Genomic DNA, 20,033 nt, shown 5'->3' with positions numbered 1-20,033 from the left:
ATAGCCTTTATTCAGAACATTTTAAAAAGCCTTATTCTTAAAACATACAAGCATAATTTCCTAAAAATAGTTCATATTAGCTTGATAATATACTTTAATAATACCTTCAACATTTAATTCAGTATTTTACTCGAACATTTATTTTTTTTCTGCAATATATGTTTAAATTAAATAACATGCTATCCTAATACTAAGCTACTTACCCTGCTGAGGGTACTGAGGATGCTGCTGAGGCTGAGAATAGGGTGGAACCTGCTGCGACTGTGGAGGATGAGGGAGTTGGTGAGGAGACATTTTATAGTTGTGCATATGTGGTGGTGCTACACCTCCTCCTGGGCCCTGTCCAGGGTAACCACCACCTGAAAAATAAAGTAATAATAAGTCTAAATAATCGCTTATATAAAAATATTGGTGTTTATATTGAAGAATTAAATGATTTAAAAATTGCAGTGTTTTGGGTCAACACAAACTAACTGGACGGTAGTTTGTTTAAACATGGTGAGCAGAAGTGAGACTGATTGCATAATTTAAGCAAAACCCTAGTCTTTTCTAAAAGGATTTATCACTTCATATTGGTTCATCAAATCATTATTGGTTTTAATAACTTTGATTAGAGAAATGACAAAAAAGGAGTTTAAATAAAAGGGTAATAAATAGCTTGCTGTTATTAAATTCATTTCCGAAAACAAATTAGATGTTGAATATAAAGAAATCAACTAAAACAGTTAATATTTACATATTTTTTTAAAGAACTAAATCATTACTACCTTATGCAGAGATTGAAAAAATAGAGGTATAGAACCAATAGAATGCCTAGTTGCTTTGGCACTGTAATGTATCAAAAAACGAATGATACAGAATGTAAGAGGGGTGGTGTATTTTTGTATTTAGTACATAACATGAGACTACTCGAGTTGGATGAAAAATCCAAAATTTTAGAGCAATCAATCTGAAAAACATCCATGCAATAACTTATTAACAGAAAATTGTAACAGTAAAATATAAGTCAATTATTACCTTGAGTTGCCATAGGAGAGTGGCTCATCCTAGTGGGCCCATTACCACTGTCTGACTGCCCACTGGACGGTCGTGGCGGCATACTGATAGTTTGCTGACCTGCAATCATAAATTGTTTTAAGCAATAATTATAAATAACAAATAATAATTACAAGACATAATAAGAATAACAATAATTTCCATAATATCCTTATATCTAATGAAATCTCAGGTACAGTAATATTAAACAGACTAAGCAGAGTTCAATAACATGGACTTAGATTTGTAGGATAAATCATTTTTATCAGTCCCCAGAAAGATTGACATTAAACGACTATTATAAAAAAAAAAAAAAACATCTCTTACATCAATGCAAACAGAATTTTAAAGCTTGTTTTGATGTGGAGCATGCATATTCCTTACTTATTATCTGATAAGTCTTTATCATTTTATATAAAATTATTTACTACCAAAGGTTAGATATCACCAATACTAGTCAATCATTTATTTTAAAATTTTAAATTAATTATGAAAAATATAAATTTAAGGAGAAGTTGATCAGTTGGTAGAGTCAGTGAAGAAAGCAAAACTTATTTCTCGATGTGCCAACTTTTCAGTCTAAAATGCAAGCCTTGGTATGTTAGAATCTTTTGTCTAGCCTGTCATGATAATGGCCAACAATTTAGGCCGAAACATGGGCAAGAGTAAGAAAAATAATAAATTTTGAAAAACAAAAAAAAGGATGCTTTTTCTAATAGTTTAAATCAATTGAAAGCGAATAATTATGAGGTGAAAAACACTCATGTCAGACCAGTGTAATAGGATTGATTAGAAAAAATAATTTCAAAGTAAATATTGTAGATACAAATACATCAAACAAAAGATTAAGTATTTCAAGGAAGTATGAACTTTTGTCAAATTTTGACTGTTATTAAGAAACATTAAAATAAGTTTCTGCACCATCAAAAGATATTTTTATTTAATATAAAGTAAACAAAAATTACCTTGCTTTTTCATCTTTCACTATAGTAAATATAGTTCTATTCATTACTATAATAGATGAAGTATTTTATTGAAAATGGATGAGTTAATAGTAGGTCCTTAATAAATAAATGCATTAGGGCAAGATTTTCAGTAGCTCACTGGTCTACAACGGCTCGAGAGAAAGCGCTAGAAAGTCAAGTTTGGCATAACGTTGTACCACTTAATATTTCTCAAGTTAAAAATAATATGAAATAAAAAGGAATATAAAAAATAAATTCAATTATGATTTCGAAAATCACAAAATCGTTCTACACGGTTAAAGCATCGGTAAATAAACTGAATTATTATAATTAAAAAAATCAAAATCAAAATAATTCTTGACACGCCGAACGGATTCACGTGTGCAGGTGACACTTAGAAAATCATTTAATTTTTTTTTTAGTTATTGTTATTCTGTAAATCAGATTATTAATAGAAAACTATAAAATTAAATAGGATAAAAAAAAGGGAAATTCAATTAAAAGTTTCGAAGTAAGTATAAGAATATACTAAAAAATTAGTTTCAAACCACGTACTCGATAGATTATACTAGTACAACAATTTATTGATGGCGTTAATAAGTATGATAAACCATATAGGGCTTTCTCTGTTTAAAAAAAAAAAAAGAAAAAAGTACAATTTTTTACTTCTCATCAAAAAGCAATGTTTTCTTATTTTTTAACCGATAAAATGTTTTTTTATAGGACATGAAAATGCCCGAAAACGGTAACAAATTTGATATATTTTTCAATAGCAACAAACAATTAAAAAATCACCAGCATGATTAGTAAAACTTGGAAGTTCATCAATAACGCGATTGGTAGAAAATAATTCAAGCAGAGGAAACAAAGAACTTATATAAATATTCCTTAGAAAAGACAAAGTATTTAAGAAATCTAGCAGGAGGTTTGGCCTTCGGTCTTGAGCGTGTGGGGTTGTTAAAAGCGCAAGTGCCACTGCGCATGCCCAAATTTTTCCCAGTATCTTGTAGATACCAAGATATACTCTTACAGCTTTTAACAAACAAAATTTTTAGAAAAGTATCATATTCAACTACAATCACACCGTAATAGAGCTATCGTCATCTAAATATAGCGAGATAAGAAAATGCAAGTCGTTAACAACAATAATAATTAATTATTAACAACGAAAATAAAATATTATGAATACAAATCAATTTCCAAATTAATAAAAATCATTATAGGAAATACAGAAACACAAAATGAGTATTTAACCATTAAAAGATTATATGAATTCGAATTCAAAAACCTGTTGAATCTTTTTTCAAATTTTAATTTTGTTTTTATTGTTAAATCAAGTTTTGGTAATAAATTATCACGCAGTGAAAGAATTCCTTCAAAACAGCAGTGATATGACTGTTTTAGTAATATAATCTAGAACCAAAACTGTTAATTTAAAAATAAAGAAAATTATATTAAACCATCTCATTACAAGATTATATGAGTCGAAGAATTTCAAAACCAGTAAAATTCATTTTCAAATTTTATTTTTTTTAATTAACAGTTTTGGTACTGGATTATCACCCGGTGAAATAATTCCTTCAAAAATCAGTTGATTAACATGTGATTTATAAGTTTTTAGTCCTATGTCCTATAACCAAAATAGATAATTTAAAAATAAAAATAAATGTTTTTAACTATTACATTACAAGATTATATGAACCGCAGAAATCCAAAACTAGCCAAATCCATTTTCAGATTTGATTTTTTTTTTTATTAACACATTTGATATGAGGTTATCATGCGGGAAAATAATTTTATTAAATGACATGTAATTTAATTGTTGTAGTCATATATTCTAATTCCAAAAGTGTTAATTTAAAATATAAAAATGGATTTGGCTGGTTCAGAATTTGTGTGCCTCATATAATTGTCAAGAAGAATATAATTAATTTAAACTAATCTGGAGGTTGGAATAATGTAGCAATAAATTAAACATTATTCTGTAGAACCGATGGAACAAGATTAATTGAGAAATCGTAAACTTCGCTGGAACAACAATAAACTGGAGTAGAAAAAAATTCTTAAACTTGGATTATCATTGGTGCCAGAAACTAGAACCACTGAATTAAGTTATTTCTTTGATGAAACTCCTCGTGAAAAACAATATAATTCTGAAAAAGGACTTATAAAAATAAAATAATAATTCAATTTAGACATATAAAAATAAAATTAGAACGATCAGAAATGCATCTTAATTTCTTATAATGCTGACTAGGAAAGGAAGAAAATACATAAATGTGAATCTGTTTTTTGTAGATAACTCTTCTATAATGTCCGGACCAGGGACGGAAACGAGAACATTTCTGACGACTTCGTAAGTGTTATTAAAAGCTAACTCGGAAAGCAGGGGCAATTTAAAGTTGAAAGATTGCATTTTAACTTTTCCCATTAGGCTTCCCAGAAAAAAGTTCTATAGAAAAACCTATAAAGCCTCATAAAGCAGCTCGACTATGGATCAGATATTTAAAAATTGATCTAACATTTTTATTTATTTCTCCATTTAAAGTACATTATAAAGTTCAGTATTTTTAAGAACAGTCAATCGTTTTGGCAATAAATAACATAATATAAATTATTATATGTTATAAACCAATCGTTAGTTCTAAGTATGACAATTCGTCAAGTTTTACAAAGCGGTAGTAAAAAGGAATATAATTTAAGCTAAGAGACACATTGAAAATGTGTTCAGTTATATTTACAATGAACATAATATTTACATAGGTACAATGAATGAATGCAAAATGAATTTTTAAAAAATTCTTACACTAAATAGTTTTTCTCTTATTCTTTACTATATAAAACCAAGAAACAGGTCTCGCGTCAGCAATACTGTATGTAAGACCAAAGAACAGTCTATTGTGCTACAAAATAACTTTTATCTATTGTTTTGGATATTACTAACAAATAAACATATGTAAGTAGTATTCGATATAACAAAGGATGAACAAGTGGCACTGTAACATGAACTTATGCTAAAAATATATTAGTGTTGATATCAGACAGTGTTGAAACTATCCAATAGAGTCTAGTGTGTTTAAACTGACTTATAAGAGGAGTTTGGTTCGCGGACCTCGCGAAAAACTTGCGATAGTACTGACTACTGCGCTTTAATCGCCAGGTATATTTTATAATTAACGATTAGTGGACTTTAAAAAGTCTGCCAAACCATGGTATTTACTATCATTTTCATATTGAGGTAAACCTATAAAAATTATTCGGCTTCACATAAATTATAATAATTTTCATTTTATTTCAACCAATTGGATTCCGAATAGCCTTCATGGCCCGGTATATTCCCACAATGGACGGACAAGAGAACAACCTCCAGTCGACTGTACAAGAGCCGGGGCACGAAGCGTCCGAGGCCGCCCCGCCCGGTTTGGACAAGAGGTGGTGGGGGTTCCCGGTCCCTCAGCAAAACTTAATATTCTTTTCAGTTCTTTTTTCCCCTCCTTGTGCCGAGTCATTATTCTTAGATCTTCTCTTGTCCACCTCGGTAGAAGTGGGTCAGGAGGGGTTTCTGTGTTTGAAGGTTGTGTCGTGTGTTGTCCAGATGGATTTAAAAAAATATGTTGCCCAAAATCGGACATTTCGATTTGGTAAGAGACCTGCGCATAGCTGTGGGTTTGAATTTTAAATTTCTATAATAATATAATAATAAAACATTCTGTAACATTACAAAAAAAATGTTTATTTAAAACATAGATAGCGTCGCCGATCGCGGACATACAGGAGAGTATCGACTCACCAAGCCTTATAACCGTAAAATTCTTCATATCCACTTTGTCTTATCATTAGTTCACAAATTTAATTAGGAAATAATACTTAAGCCGTCTAAAATTAATTAGGAAAGAATACATAACTTAGTACCGATAGCAAATCCGAAATATTCAACGTATATAAAAAAATCCTTGTTCCGTGAGTGCGCCTGGCAGACTTCAGTGGGCGGACAGCTGATGCTTAACCCACGGAACAGAGCTGTACTTGACGTTCATAGTCGGTGCTGATGTAACCAACGAGTCCGTATTAGCCAACCACGATTAAAAACCACGTTCAAAGTACATGAAAAGTGGGTGATCTGAGCCGAAGTTTGCAAGCACAAAAAAGGTTATCTCATTTTTATTATGTTAACTTGGATGAAGATAAATACTCCATTTTAATTTACAAAAACTGTACTTTAACCAAAAAAAAAAAAAGAAGAAAAAATGATTGAAATAAAAATCAACCAACATATCCGTTCCATTTTTTATAAGTAGATTCCATTATTTCAGTTCTGTTTCTATAAGCCAATTTTGCTAGCCTTAATTTTTTTTTATTACGTAAATTTTAATAAAGAAAAATAATTCATTTTAATTTATAAAAACTTTAAATTAGCAATCTATAAAAAAAATAGTAAGAATCGGATGTTTTTTTTTTCAAGTGCATACCTTAATTCCAGTTACTGTTCCTAGGAGCTTACTGAACCGACGTTTGTAAGCCACAAAAACGTTATTATGTAAACTTAAGTAAAGAAAAATACTTCATTTAAATTTTCAAAAGGCTGTAATTTAGCATAATAAAAAATTAATGAGTAGACACTGTTTCAATAATCCTTCTTGAGAATGAACTTGGAATAATGAATAACAAATAGATAATTTCCAAAAACTTGGAAGTTTTTCGCGCACAATGAACAAGCTGACCTTTCAGATCACCAATGCTGCGACAAGTATGCTAATAGAGAGGATATTAGAGGACTCAAGATTGTATCTCTGTACGACCCCTCGCAATAAGCGACCAGTTACTATGCAACCTACAAAACGATGGTTTACATTGCGTTGCCCATCCAACATACTGAATACCTCCTCAAACCTTACATCATTAACAAGATTAAAATCTAAAGAACTACGAAAACGTATGGCACTTGAAAACTACGCTTTTTCAGAAAAATGAAGTTGCTCATTAACATTGTGACTTAGAGGATAAACCTATTAATTATGCGTTATACTAACCTTAGCATTAATTAACAGACCATGCTATCCTCGTTTAGAAAATGAAATGTCAAAACGCGCTTAGTTTGTAAATAATAAATATTCGGTATTCAACTTAAAAAAGAATAATACATCTAGATCAGTTCCGATAACGTTCTAAATACAGAATTTTCTTTCTTACCCGTAAAAAAAAAAAAAAAGATTCTAAAATAACGGAACAGCGAGATTTAAGTGGTCAGTTTTTCTTCTTCCAGAAGGTAGAAGGGGAAGGAACCCACCAGATTCCAACCTTTGGATACGGACCAAAACAACTTTAATGAGGGAAGTATTTTTGTTTTTTAGGACTCTTAGATTTATGCGTTCGCTTAAGGTATCACTTAAATTGACTAAGAAGACAAACGAAATTTATAATTCTCTTTGGGAATATCAAACGTTATGACTATTAATTGAAAGCTATGCTCGGAATAACGGATCATTTAAAAAAAAAAAAGTTCATATATAATAATCATTGGCAATATGGAACGGAAAAAAGAAAAATTAAGAATGAGAAACGAAAATGTTAATTTAAAAATCTACAGGTTCGTAAACTTTACGGTCATCAACCTCGTGGATCAAATCTTAAGCTTTCCCTTATCATTTAAACAGTAAAAAAAAAATTATTGTCAAAATTATATAATATATATTAATTTTTATTAAATAAATTATTTAACTGATCATTGAGGAGTTTTACAATAAAGAAGTAGCCCCTTTTTTGGTCTTTATTTTTTTATTTTACATTTGATATTTCTAGTTTTCATTTAAAACCTGTAAATATGTTTACAAAAATTATTTGCTTTTTCTTTTTAATTATTTTAAGTTCATTCTTTGATTTTTTCCTTTTATTAGAATATAGTTTACTCATGATAGATGGTTTCATTTTATTTATTTTTTTCATTGATAAAAAACAATGGATGTCTATAATAACCATTTGAACGTTGTACTTTAAATAATTACAGTGATTAGTAAATATTATTTGCTTTTTTCTTTTTTAAAATTATTATTGTCTTATTTAATTTTTTTTCAATTTATTATTATTAAAGATGTTTTGATATTTCATTATTTTTAAAATTTTTGTATTTTACTCCAAGGCACTAAAGCCCATTTTCAATGCCAGTTATATTATTGTAATGGAACTTGTCATAGAATAAACAGATTTATTATTTATCATAAGATTTTATGTTAGGTAGGAACATCTCCATTTGACTTAAAGGTGCAAGAAGGGTGTAGAATGGTTCTAGTGCGGCCCCTCGCAATGGAACACATCGGAGGAGGCGTAATATTTCTTTAAGTTTCTACTATGAATCCATCAGTAATGTAAACAATAAAAATCAGCTTACAATCTAAAAGAAAAGAAGAGACATTACCTTGAGTTTGGTATACTAGATGGCCAATCCTCAGGTACACCCATACCCTCCTACAACGTCCCTGTTAGGACCGTCCTACCCATGACCTACTAAAGGGATCATCAATCTCCTCACAGCACCACAGTTTGCCCCTATTTTTGTTGATGTACCACCCTCTCATTTATCAAACCCTATTCATTCTCGCGATCCTGTCCTCCATGCAATTCGTTGTCGGGGTATTTTCAACAGAAGAAATCATCGCTATATCATTATGTCCATGATGATATAGACCTGTCCTTTTGACAGCTCCTTTCTACGAATACAAATCAATATCCGAAACTACGTTTAAATAGTTTTAAATCAAATATGATTAAAACACTAGTTATAATAGGGGTATTCATGATTTTTAGTTTAACATGTTAACAAGCGTGTTAAATGGAGAAATATTTCCTTCTTTTACCATGTTAAAACAATATAACATGGAACATGGTTGAGAGTCTGTTACTAGGTCTCTTAAATGGAGAGTGACGTCAAGCAACAGACCATCTGAGCTCGTCGCCGTTTTATTTGTTGGTTACTTTCTCGTATTTTGTGCTTTGATTGTGCTGGTATTGTTTTGGATGTTTTTAAAATTAATAAAGCAATGAATGACAATAGTAATAATGTAATGACAGTTGTCAATCGGCTAGCTCATTTTGATTCTTTTCCTCACCAGTCAGAAGATCAACAAAACACTCGGGAGCCAAACTTTTACACAACTTCCACTTTTCACTCACTTTAGGTATATTGCAATAAATTACTTTAATCAGAACTTAGAAGTAAACAATAATATGAAGTTTTGGAAGGAAAGGTTATAAAACAAGTTGCTCAGAAAAATGCGCTAGGAGCTCTTATGCAGTTAACCTTCAATATGACTTGAAACTGGGCTGCTCTCAATCCTAAACTTATAACATTTGACATGGTAAAACATTTTACATTTAACATAACATCTTGAATATCCCTAATGTTTCCTGAGTTAGGAAAAATGAATATAGTTTTTCTAGCCAAAAATATAATAGTTTAACAAAGATAACGAAGCTGTAATACGATCAGGAAAGTTCAGGTGGTCTCGGTTGCTTCTTCTGAGTCCAAAAAATCTAGTCTCGCAAAATAGTATATGATCAGCCTAGCTCAAAAATGAAAAAAAACAACTAAGAAACTGAAATTGCATATTTAATGCTGGTATAAGGAACCAACTGGAAGTTCCGCTTTAAGGAATAGGGTTTTCACACAATTACATTTGAGGAATCAAAAACCTCTATAAATTTTTCTGCTGCTGACAAGGCTTGGCAGACTCCGAAAAATATTTCCTTCTATCGCCACTTAGTCCGGAATCCCAGCCCTGATAATAACCAGCTATATGTATTTATGATATATAAAAAAAAATTATGTAAGAAAATATAAATATTTATTTTTCCCACAGAAAATATATTAAGGATTTAATTTTTTTCTATTATTTATATTTTTTATATCTATTTCTCCTGCAATAAATACGGACTATAGTATAACTTTTAAGGGTTTATACTGCCAATTAATAATAAAATAATAGGGACAAAAAAAAAAATACAGAATAAAACGAAAATAATCAGCAAGGCCGTGGGTTGATGATCTCTGAAAGAGACTCGTAGAATATAATTTATTCAACATCAAGTAAGATGCAAGCAGGCTTGGAAACTGTTACAAGATGGATAGCTAATTGAAGGAACTATAAGAGAGGCAGCCATTGTGTGCAAATACGGAAGGTGGATCAGCTGTTTGTGGGTCAATTCGGACACGTTTCCAACTTATCGGCTAGCTCTAACCTAACCGGTCCTAGTTTACAACATCTGTCTCATCTAACTCTCTCTCTCTTCTCTCAATGGATCTCTTCATTTCCTATACTATTTCAAAAACATCGGTTCCCATTCATGGAGTCGATCTATTATTACCTTATAGCATTCCTTTTCTGGCATTAAGATAGTTTATAGATACAAAACAACGGGTTCCTTTTAAATATATAACACTACAGTCTATTGACGCACTTCTTGACAATCAATACATTATATACAAACAAAGCAGATTATTAACATTAATTGATTGGAATTCTCTGACGAAGGCATTTATGTTTTTTTTTTTTTTAAATAACTATTAATGTTTACTTTTTTTTATTTTCATTCTGGGTTAGTTAGTTAGCATAGATATTATACGTTGATAATAATAAGTGTGTTTTGGTATTAGTATACAACATGATAAATTTTCAATTAGACATATTAGAAATAGTGACAGCTGAAAAAATATTTTAAGGCAATCGTTGCAAAAGGAATTAAAAAAAGAGAAAAAAAACATAAGAATTAATTATAAGATAAAAGGTATGCAAAACTACCACAACTAAAATAGTTAATTTAAAAAAAAATTATAAACAATATTAAATTGCACTTAATTAATATTTTAAGAGTAAACACCTCATGATGGATGGTCCAAAACACCGTGAATAACATATTATTGATGAAAATTAATAAAAAATAAATATTGAAATCTGAAGGCTGCAAACTATGCCACGACTAAGAAAAAAAATTAGAAAATAATTACTGAAGTTTCTTCAAATACCGATTCGTAAAATCCAAACCTTACGGTCGAAAATACTTCGAATAATTCTACAAAATGGTATTTTAAATAATACAATACGTAAAAATTTATAAATTTTAAACCAATTTCCATTTGCCTAACTAAAATTGATTCAATCTATTTATAATCAAATTCTTTTTCTTCGTAACATAAGAATCAACGACTTTGCCTTATAAAAATACCTCCTATGTAACTACTTTAGTTGTGTTTAATTAAAATAAATTTTATCATTTTATAGAGGATATAATTCCCGAGATATAGTCTTCATTATCCATCCTTCACAGGACTGTAAATGCACCGCAAGATCTTCGACTGAGGAACTTAGAACAACACACAGCCCTAACGAAAATTATTATAACTAATTTATTATTACTACTATAAGTTTTACAATATTACATATGTTTTCAAAAAGACGTACTCTTATTTTTTTCAATTTTAGGCCTAATGACTGGCCCACATTTTCGGACTGAACCGTTGGAATATCTAATAAAAAAATAATAAAGCAAGGCTGAATACTATCTTCTCCATAATAAATTATATAATTATATGTGTATCCAGGATCCATTGCAAAAATAATTAAAAGTTAGATACCACTATAAAAACTACCAAGGTCTCACTAAATACTAATTTTCGTAAATGCATTTTAGACGTATTTATAGCGTTATGTTAATCACCTGAGTAAGTGTTCTTGATAATAAGTCTATGTTAATAAGGATTATGATTCACATTTGTAACACCAGACTAGTAAAATTATCACATCAAGAAACGATTTAAAACAACCCATAATCCCGTAAAGATTTGGAAATAGCGGTGCGAAGACCGGAGCCAAGAAACCCCTTTCTAATGACCGAAATGCAGCAGAAGAACTGGAGGGCGGAAGATAAGGAAGAAGGCGGACTAATGACCGTACACCCTCGCTCCTGCGGTATTTCTTCTAACTTCCCTTATCTCTGATTATCCTATCCCACCGTACATCAGGGCTCGACATTTGTCTATCTGGGAGCTCTTCGGGGATATCCTCCAGTACAAGATAGAGAGAGAATATCCTACGGGCTGTCTGCCAATTGTATTCGTAATAATACCATTCTAGAAACAGTACTTTAAGATGATTGTGGGTTGATGGAAGGAATGTCATAAGTAATATCAAGTAATCAATTTTATTTTATGGTAACCCTAAACAAGATGTGTTTCAGTATAGACATTCAATTTATTAATCAATTAGATAAGTTGATCAAAAAACATTATACAATTCAAATCCAAGTTACCAAGATTTCTAGGTGCAGTGGCTTACAAAGTAGGATATCTAACTTTATCTCGAAGACAGAAGCCAACATTTTGCTTTAAGCTCAGTATTTATGTATTTTCATTACAATTTATTTTATTTTCTCACTCTTTTTTTTTTCAAAGTATTTTTTTATTGTATAAGTCAGTTATTTGTTCTGTTAATCCTATAAATATTAATTGTGGTTAATTTATTTTTTAAAATTTTTCGATGTTAATACTATTTTGATTGTTGTTTCTTTAATCCTTTATTATATTATTTAAAATGATTCAATAATATTGTAAATAATTAGAGGTATCTTTACACGAGACACATAAAAAAAAAATCAAATTGTTATCATAACCATGTAAGGCCCACGACAGGCTCATCTGTTAATAAAGAAATACAGAAAAGTAAAAAAGTACACAAGCATACATAACCTACCATCATAGCAGAAATACATAAATCATAGATATTTACAACCGGCCGGTTCAAAATACCACTTCAACTCAGCAATGAATGAATCATTAACAAAAAAAAAGATTTATAAGGTGATTCATGACTAAATATCCTCATTGACTTCTCAAACTGACCTTAGAGGCTGGGTGTTTGCCAACTCGCAACAAACCCATCCCCACCTTCGACGGTATTTATTTCTAAGTTTATTACCACTGAATATAATACATAATAAAATACAATATATGACTCACCACCGACGGCAGGTGACATAGACCTAGAACCAGTAGACCCCGTGGGAGAGGGGGTAGGCCTCATTCCCCCGCTGTTGGGGGTACCGGGGGCTGGGCCCCCGCCGCTCGAGCTGTCATTGCTGTTCTGTCCCGTAAGGTCCTGTAACATAATATATATTATTAAACAATGCTTCACCATAAATACATGTAAAACATATATATTTATATTAATTGGAGAAGAAGAATCAAGTGTGTATTATTTTTAATTATTTATTTAGTATTTTGTACTCCTGTTTTGATAGTATAATACAGGTTTCTCTTATATTTACGACTTGTATGTGTCAATGTAGAATAGACATCTTATCGGGCTTGTCGACTTCCTTATTCTCTACCAACTCATACTTAGATACATCTATTCGAAGACAATTTTATGTGCGAAATCCGTTATCAGACGATTTGCCGAGAGTGATGGTTATATAGATTAGTATAAAGTCATTCTTGGAGAGCTGATTTGAATTTCACATGAAACATGAAAACCTCCCTGAGGAGTTTCCGGTCCAGAAAAACTATTCGCAGGAGACGCGGAAGAATTAGCGGACAAAGTATACTATTGGATATTTTCCTTATTTTTATTTTTTTTTTTTTCACAAACAGCAGATTATATTTACTTAAAGTATATAAAAGTTATACATGGTTTCCTGGGAATGGTTTTAAGTTATACTGTTACGGTGGTGTTACACATTAGCCACGGCATGGCATGGTAATATCTATCGGTCGGAGCCAAAATAACATACAGAAATAAAAAACATAAAATGAAAGATCATTTTTTAAAGTACGGATCATTTGTAAAGAAATTAAGTATGTATTATTTAAATCTATATATGGTATAAGGAACCAACCAAAATATTTGTCAGATCATATTTTAGTCCAGTCCCCAAAGGGTTTCCAAAGAAAAAAATCATAGAAGCTTTTATATGAAGGATTCTGTATGTTTTTTGTCGTTCTGAATCCGAATTTCATATCTGCTACTACACTAGCCACCGGGTTCACAATGAAAAAAAAAAGTAACTTTTTTTAATATACCTGTGGATAACTCCCACAACTTACTTATAACTGTCCAGTTGTGCCATAGAGTCAACGTCATAATCCTGAAACTACTTATTTTAACAAATTTTAGGTATTCTTTGGTCAACCCCAACGCTGAGAAGGTAGTGTGTTCAGGGCTTTTTAGACAGTCAGCGACGTGGAAAGATAGTTGAAAACGAATTGTAAGGCATTTTGTCGAAAATTTTATTTTAATTTAGACGATCAATTAATTAATTGACAAATACATAGTTTTCTAGTTATAGCTGTAGGTAGATGGTCCAGGTGACGCGTAAAAAAAGTGCATAAAAAAGCAGAAAAAAATATTTGTTAGTAACCTTTCTATTTTTAGCGAAAAAAATTATAAAATCTCCAACAATTTTTTTTTGTTTCTCCTATTTCCACTTTGAAATCAAGTTGTGATGAGTTGAAATACTGTAACTGTAAAACTCAACTTCGACTTTCACCTCAAATAATTACAAGCTATATCAATATTTTTTCAATAATTTACATTTTGCATCAAATACCACAGTAAATAAACATTTATTTCACAGAAATAACACAGTACCTATACGATAAGATACATCAATACGAACTAGTTAACAAAATACAAAGAAAGGTTCTACCATTTCTTAACCATTGAAACCAATTATTAAGCGATTTTGAATGCTTAATAACATTTACTAATATTATTTTTTAATCTACAATTAAAATTCGCTAATATTTCATCGATTCATTTCTACAATTATTTATGAACTCAGAGTATGAATTTACAAAAAAAAAAGACAGCAGAGGTCAGGACATATTTATAAAAAATGAAATAAATTGGGAATTATTTTTGAACTATTTACACCATGATGGTATGAAGTACACTAGGAGATAGAGGGCGGTAGACACCCCTCCTTGCAACTGACAGAGACAGTTGATTGACGCCGTTATCAATACGATGATAGGATGGTCTCCATTCATAGTGGCATGCTCTGGTCCATTGAACCAAAGCTGACGTGACGTGTCCAAGAGGATACCAAATTCTTTTCAGAGGCCTCTTGTCCTGTCATTCCATATCCCCTTCGGGTTATCTACTGCCGTCCCGGGACAGATTCTTAATGCTGGCGTCTTCATACCTCCCTGAACACCTTCCCCACCAAGAGTAATGCGAAAGTTATTACTTTGAGAATTAATAAGGCCTAATAGTTTTTACATTTTATAGAGCTACGCCGTCAACTTATGATATAGTTGTAAAAAAGTATTGCTTTTTTTCTTTTTCATCAACATGGTAGATTGTAAGGTCCAATACACAGGTTAAATTTACCTCATCTCTATCAAAGGGAGGAATCGAAAATTTTCATTCGCATTTTACACATCAAGACATGAATTTGGTTCCAAGTTTGTCTGTAGTAAATTTGTGTTCGGGCATGATAGATGAAACCTTCAGATTTTGATGAAATTCCAGACTATGGGGACAGGCATCAAGTTGGTTCAATATAGATTTTTTCATATTCATTCAAGTACTTTCACTAACGCACACGTAAACGTATTTTCCTTACGTCAGATTTTGTCCTAGACTGGAGGAAAATTATGAATTAGTGTAAAATAGGGCTAGTCAATTTCAATTTCATCACATCACGTCTCCTAACTTTGTATACTATGCAAAGAATTCCTTTCTTAATGACATATTTCACAAATTGCTAGTCTAGTAGATGTTATTTTTAAATGAAAAATTATAAGCATTGAAAAGCCCTAAACTTTGTACTATCATCTTTGCACTCAATTATAAAATAAATTAGTGTACAGAACTATAATAACCCCAGCACCCGATTACAAATAGCATGCACTCCTGAACCTATTTATTTTTTTTTTTTATATGTTGTTTAACATTTTTTAATGATACTAATTGTTCCTTAGACTTTTTGCATGATGTATTGAAAAATAATGAAGGAATTTCAATAGCTCATTTTCGAAAAAAGAAAAAAAAAAAAAAAACCTCAGAAACTTTGATGTCGAAATTCTGAGGCATGTGCCTTCGACCGTTTTCTCTCTGAATAACTGCCATGTGCGACTCCGTTATTCGAATTTAGCCATTTCTGTCTGAATATTTTCATAATAAACAATTAGTTCTTTTATTGAAACTATAAAAATTAAGGTTTTGTAAAATGTGAAATGTTTCTTGTAAGATTGTATTTTCATAATTTGTAGATATATCTAATGTTTATTGATTTATTTTAATTGTAATATTTTTTATACAATTAAAGAGCGAAAATATGATTTACATCCAAGGAAGCAATGCTGCCTATAAACTTTAAATTGCCTTATATACATAATTATATAATCTTATTATTATTATCATCACAAAAACTAATATTTCAAGAAAGACTATTCTTATATAAACTATACAGAGGATTTAACAACCTTCAAAGCGAGCCATAATAGAATTCATTGCGTTCAATAATTTCTGAGATATTGTTCTTTTACAACACCAACATTTCTTTATAGAAGAAGAGGAGTAACACTTGGTGAATTTATTTTGGCAAATATAACGAAAACTGTTATACTCGGGAAGGTTATCATTATAAAGTACTTTATAGTGTATGTAACGAATTCCAAATCAAGACTCCTGTAAATCAAATAGTTCCAGAGATATCGAGGTTTTATCAACATGCTTCGTCTAATGTCAAAATATTAATAAGCTGTTCTGAGAGGAGCAACATATCTAGGATTATAATTTCACCAAATAATGTGATAACTCATAAATAATGAACTTTTAATTATTAAATAAACGTATACTATTGTTAAAATATTTAATAAGAGGGAAAAAAATCAACACCGGAACTATAAGACGTGGAGATGTTTATAGGTACTTAATATAAAGTAGTCTATGATGATTATCTTCCTAACGAATGTTGTTTCCATGATATTTGCCAAAACAAATCCATAAAATGTCGTTTCTATTTATTTGGGAAATATATTGTAGTTTAATAAATTTTATCTCAGAAATTATTGAAACTTAAGTGTTAAATTAGGGCTTCGAAACTCGATAAATGCACTATAAATTATTTTCATATTTACTTTATTTTATGAATTATTTTTATTATCTACACCTTAAACGCTTTATCTCTGAAAATATTGAACGTAAAGAGTTATATTAAGGATCAATTTGAAGCTAGTTAAGTTCCCCACACAAAAGTTTAATAAGTATTTTCCTAAAAATAATATTTACCGAGATAAATTCCCAAAATAATTTTCTCTCGTTTTTTAGAAAAAGAATAATAGATTTGACAAAACTGTATTTCGGAAATTATGGAGCATAAAGAACTATGTTAAGGCCCAATTGAAAGCACATTATACGGGCTATAAAATAGTTAATAGCATTTTAGCTGCTTGTTATACTTTCCGAGTTATAGACCGTAAACCAAAAAATATACGAGGGTCATTTTGAAAACTCAGTCACATTACGCTTATGCACCTCGAGAGAGAGATAAACTTCTTACCATCGGGTTTTTCATAAGAAAAACATTTTTACATAAGAATCTACTCACAGAAATTAGTTTACAATAACTCAAGTACAGCTGAATTTCAAGCTATTTTCACATAATGAAACAGGTTTATGAAAAAACACTGACAGTTGAACACACTTCACGTTTTAACATTATTGTTTACCATCTGCAATGTAATGTATATCTTAAGTTTGTGAGTAGTCGATAGAAGCAGAGTCATGATTGCGACAGGCGTGTCCTGCAGGCGACAAATATTCTCATAATATAACTAATACTACAAAAAGAAGGTATACGAATTATTGCCTACGACAACACAGTGGGCATTGGAATACCTGCACAGACTGAGCAGATGAGAAAACAAAACAATAAAAAAAAGAAATAGAGATATGGAATAGAAGAGAAGGAATGCTGATTGACAGACGATTGTTTTTGACCGCCTCTACGGAAAAAAATGTCCCCATAAATCGAAGGAGGCACGCATAAACAGATATGAAGCCACGTAGAACCAAAAAAAGAAGAAAAAAAAGCCAAGAGAGAACGGAGAGGAGTACGTTGGGAAACTTGGCGGAGAGGATCCGGCAACAGCGCAGGAACAGCCGTCGACGTTGCCGGTTCTACCACTGGCAGCCGGCAACGTCGCCTCTCCCCCGGCCGGAGTGCACTAGGGGAACACTCCATGGATCTGCATTAGTCTATCATCTGGAGGGGTTCCACTGCTGGATCCTTCGAATCCATGGCAAATCAGTCTTCAGCAATACGGAATCTATTAACAGAAATGGAATAACTGAACAGATATCTATTACCAAATGTCACAAAACCAATTCCAAAATAGTCAGTCAAGATATTTATTCGGTTGGGTTGTAACGGTTTTTTGCCAAAGACACCAAGACAAACGTCAGGCCATTTAATTAAGCCTAAATGATCTTATGCGTAACCGCCTCGGTGCTCATCCATACTTAACAGCTCATCTCCTTAATTGGATTAATATCCAATCAATAATGATTAGCTGATTGGATTGGGATCACTATTTGAATAGTAATATCCACATCAAGGCTCCATAGCTACTGCGGCGGTTTGATGAAAGCATTAATAAAAGCAGTCAACTTAGTTAAACCATACTCAACATGCTGACGAATTAACTTATGTAACGAATTTCAAAATTAATTTTACTGTATTAAAACTAGTTCTTAAATAAATCGGTGTTATATGTTGATTTCTGAGGTGAATGCAGACGCAGAGCTCAAAATCAAAGAACATTTAATACCAGAATACAATACAAATTGTTACTATAATTCTAAATTACCCAAGCAAACAAAAGTTAAAAAAGTCATGTGAAAAAAGTAATACAAATTCAGGTTATACTTTTTTTCTCGAGTTTTGAAATCGATGGGGAATAAAAATGAAAATATTATTCCCACTTACTCAGGAATGACAGTAACAAAATAAAACCAAACACACCCATTAGGGGTGTAAAAACATCAATCACAAGAGAAGATTAAACAAGGGAAAAACAAAACAAAAACTGGGATCACTAATTGACTATCAGTACCTATAAAAAGACCCAACGTAAACAGCAGCCTATTATTTTTATTTCTGTTTGCCCCGCCTAAGAAACAATCGTAAACAAAGAAAAGTTTTGATGAAGCGTTTTGTATGTTTACAGATCGTAAACCGCAGCGGCTAGAGGAGTGGATGTCAGCGCGGTGAGTCAGCTCTCTGGGAGGCATCAATCGACTCTTCGCAGTTAAATCCAACTAGTATGTCAATTAGGTGTATTGTTTTCACACTTGTTATCTCCCCATCGATGTCTTATGTGTAATCCTGGGATAGTTTACTCGTGCAAATATATTCTGAAGGAAACAATGTACAAGGAGGATCACTAATTTGAAGACATTTTTTTAAAGTAATCCATAAGATGAATCACCTCTTTGCACAACCATTGGTCTATTAACAGTACTTTCTTACTAAGTACTGAAACATTGACACTTCATGGGTTGTACCAGTACAGATTTTAATCCATAAAATGATAAAAAATAAAAAATACTTCCATGGGATATTAATGAAGAGAACTGGAAAGCGAGACGATTTTAATTACAATCGGGAATTGGTAATATTGCCGGTGTTTAATTGGATGCCAATCAACATTCCTCGCATTGATAACAACATATTAAAATGCACGAATACAAAACGCAATTACGCAACGAATACACTTTTTCAATAAATACCATTGTTTAGTGTTGTGCATTATTAATCAATGTAACTGGTGATAGATTAGGTTCTATGTAAAAGGATTGTTAAATTTCAATCATTCCCTTAATAAAAAGGATCAACAACTGAGAATCAAAAACATCTACTAACCAACAAACTTGATAAATTTTCAAGTATTCCTAATCCTTCCTGAGCATGACTTAAACTACCGATAGAACCATACTTTGATTTTTTAAATTTATTTTATTAATGAAATATAATTGA

At 31.2% G+C, this 20,033-nt stretch overlaps 1 protein-coding gene across 9 annotated transcripts in view; it reads right to left on the bottom strand.

Moving 5' to 3' along the window:
• Positions 1–13,144, bottom strand: part of osa (trithorax group protein osa) — a gene marked incomplete at its 5' end in the record, with an annotated part of 42,694 nt that extends 29,550 nt beyond the window's left edge. For all 9 annotated transcript variants that reach the window (XM_067045706.1, XM_067045708.1, XM_067045711.1 and 6 more), the window contains 3 exon segments: positions 204–359; positions 1,018–1,116; positions 13,006–13,144. In XM_067045706.1, coding sequence (XP_066901807.1) covers positions 204–359; positions 1,018–1,116; positions 13,006–13,144 — 394 coding nt within the window.
• Between the last annotated feature and the right edge of the window lie 6,889 nt (positions 13,145–20,033).

The sequence above is a fragment of the Halyomorpha halys genome, unplaced genomic scaffold (genome assembly GCF_000696795.3).
Source record: "Halyomorpha halys isolate HHAL.00 unplaced genomic scaffold, Hhal_1.1 Scaffold946.1, whole genome shotgun sequence".
NCBI classification, from domain to species: domain Eukaryota; kingdom Metazoa; phylum Arthropoda; class Insecta; order Hemiptera; family Pentatomidae; genus Halyomorpha; species Halyomorpha halys.
Note: the sequence above shows the minus strand (reverse complement) of the source record. Positions and strands in the feature narration are given on the sequence as shown.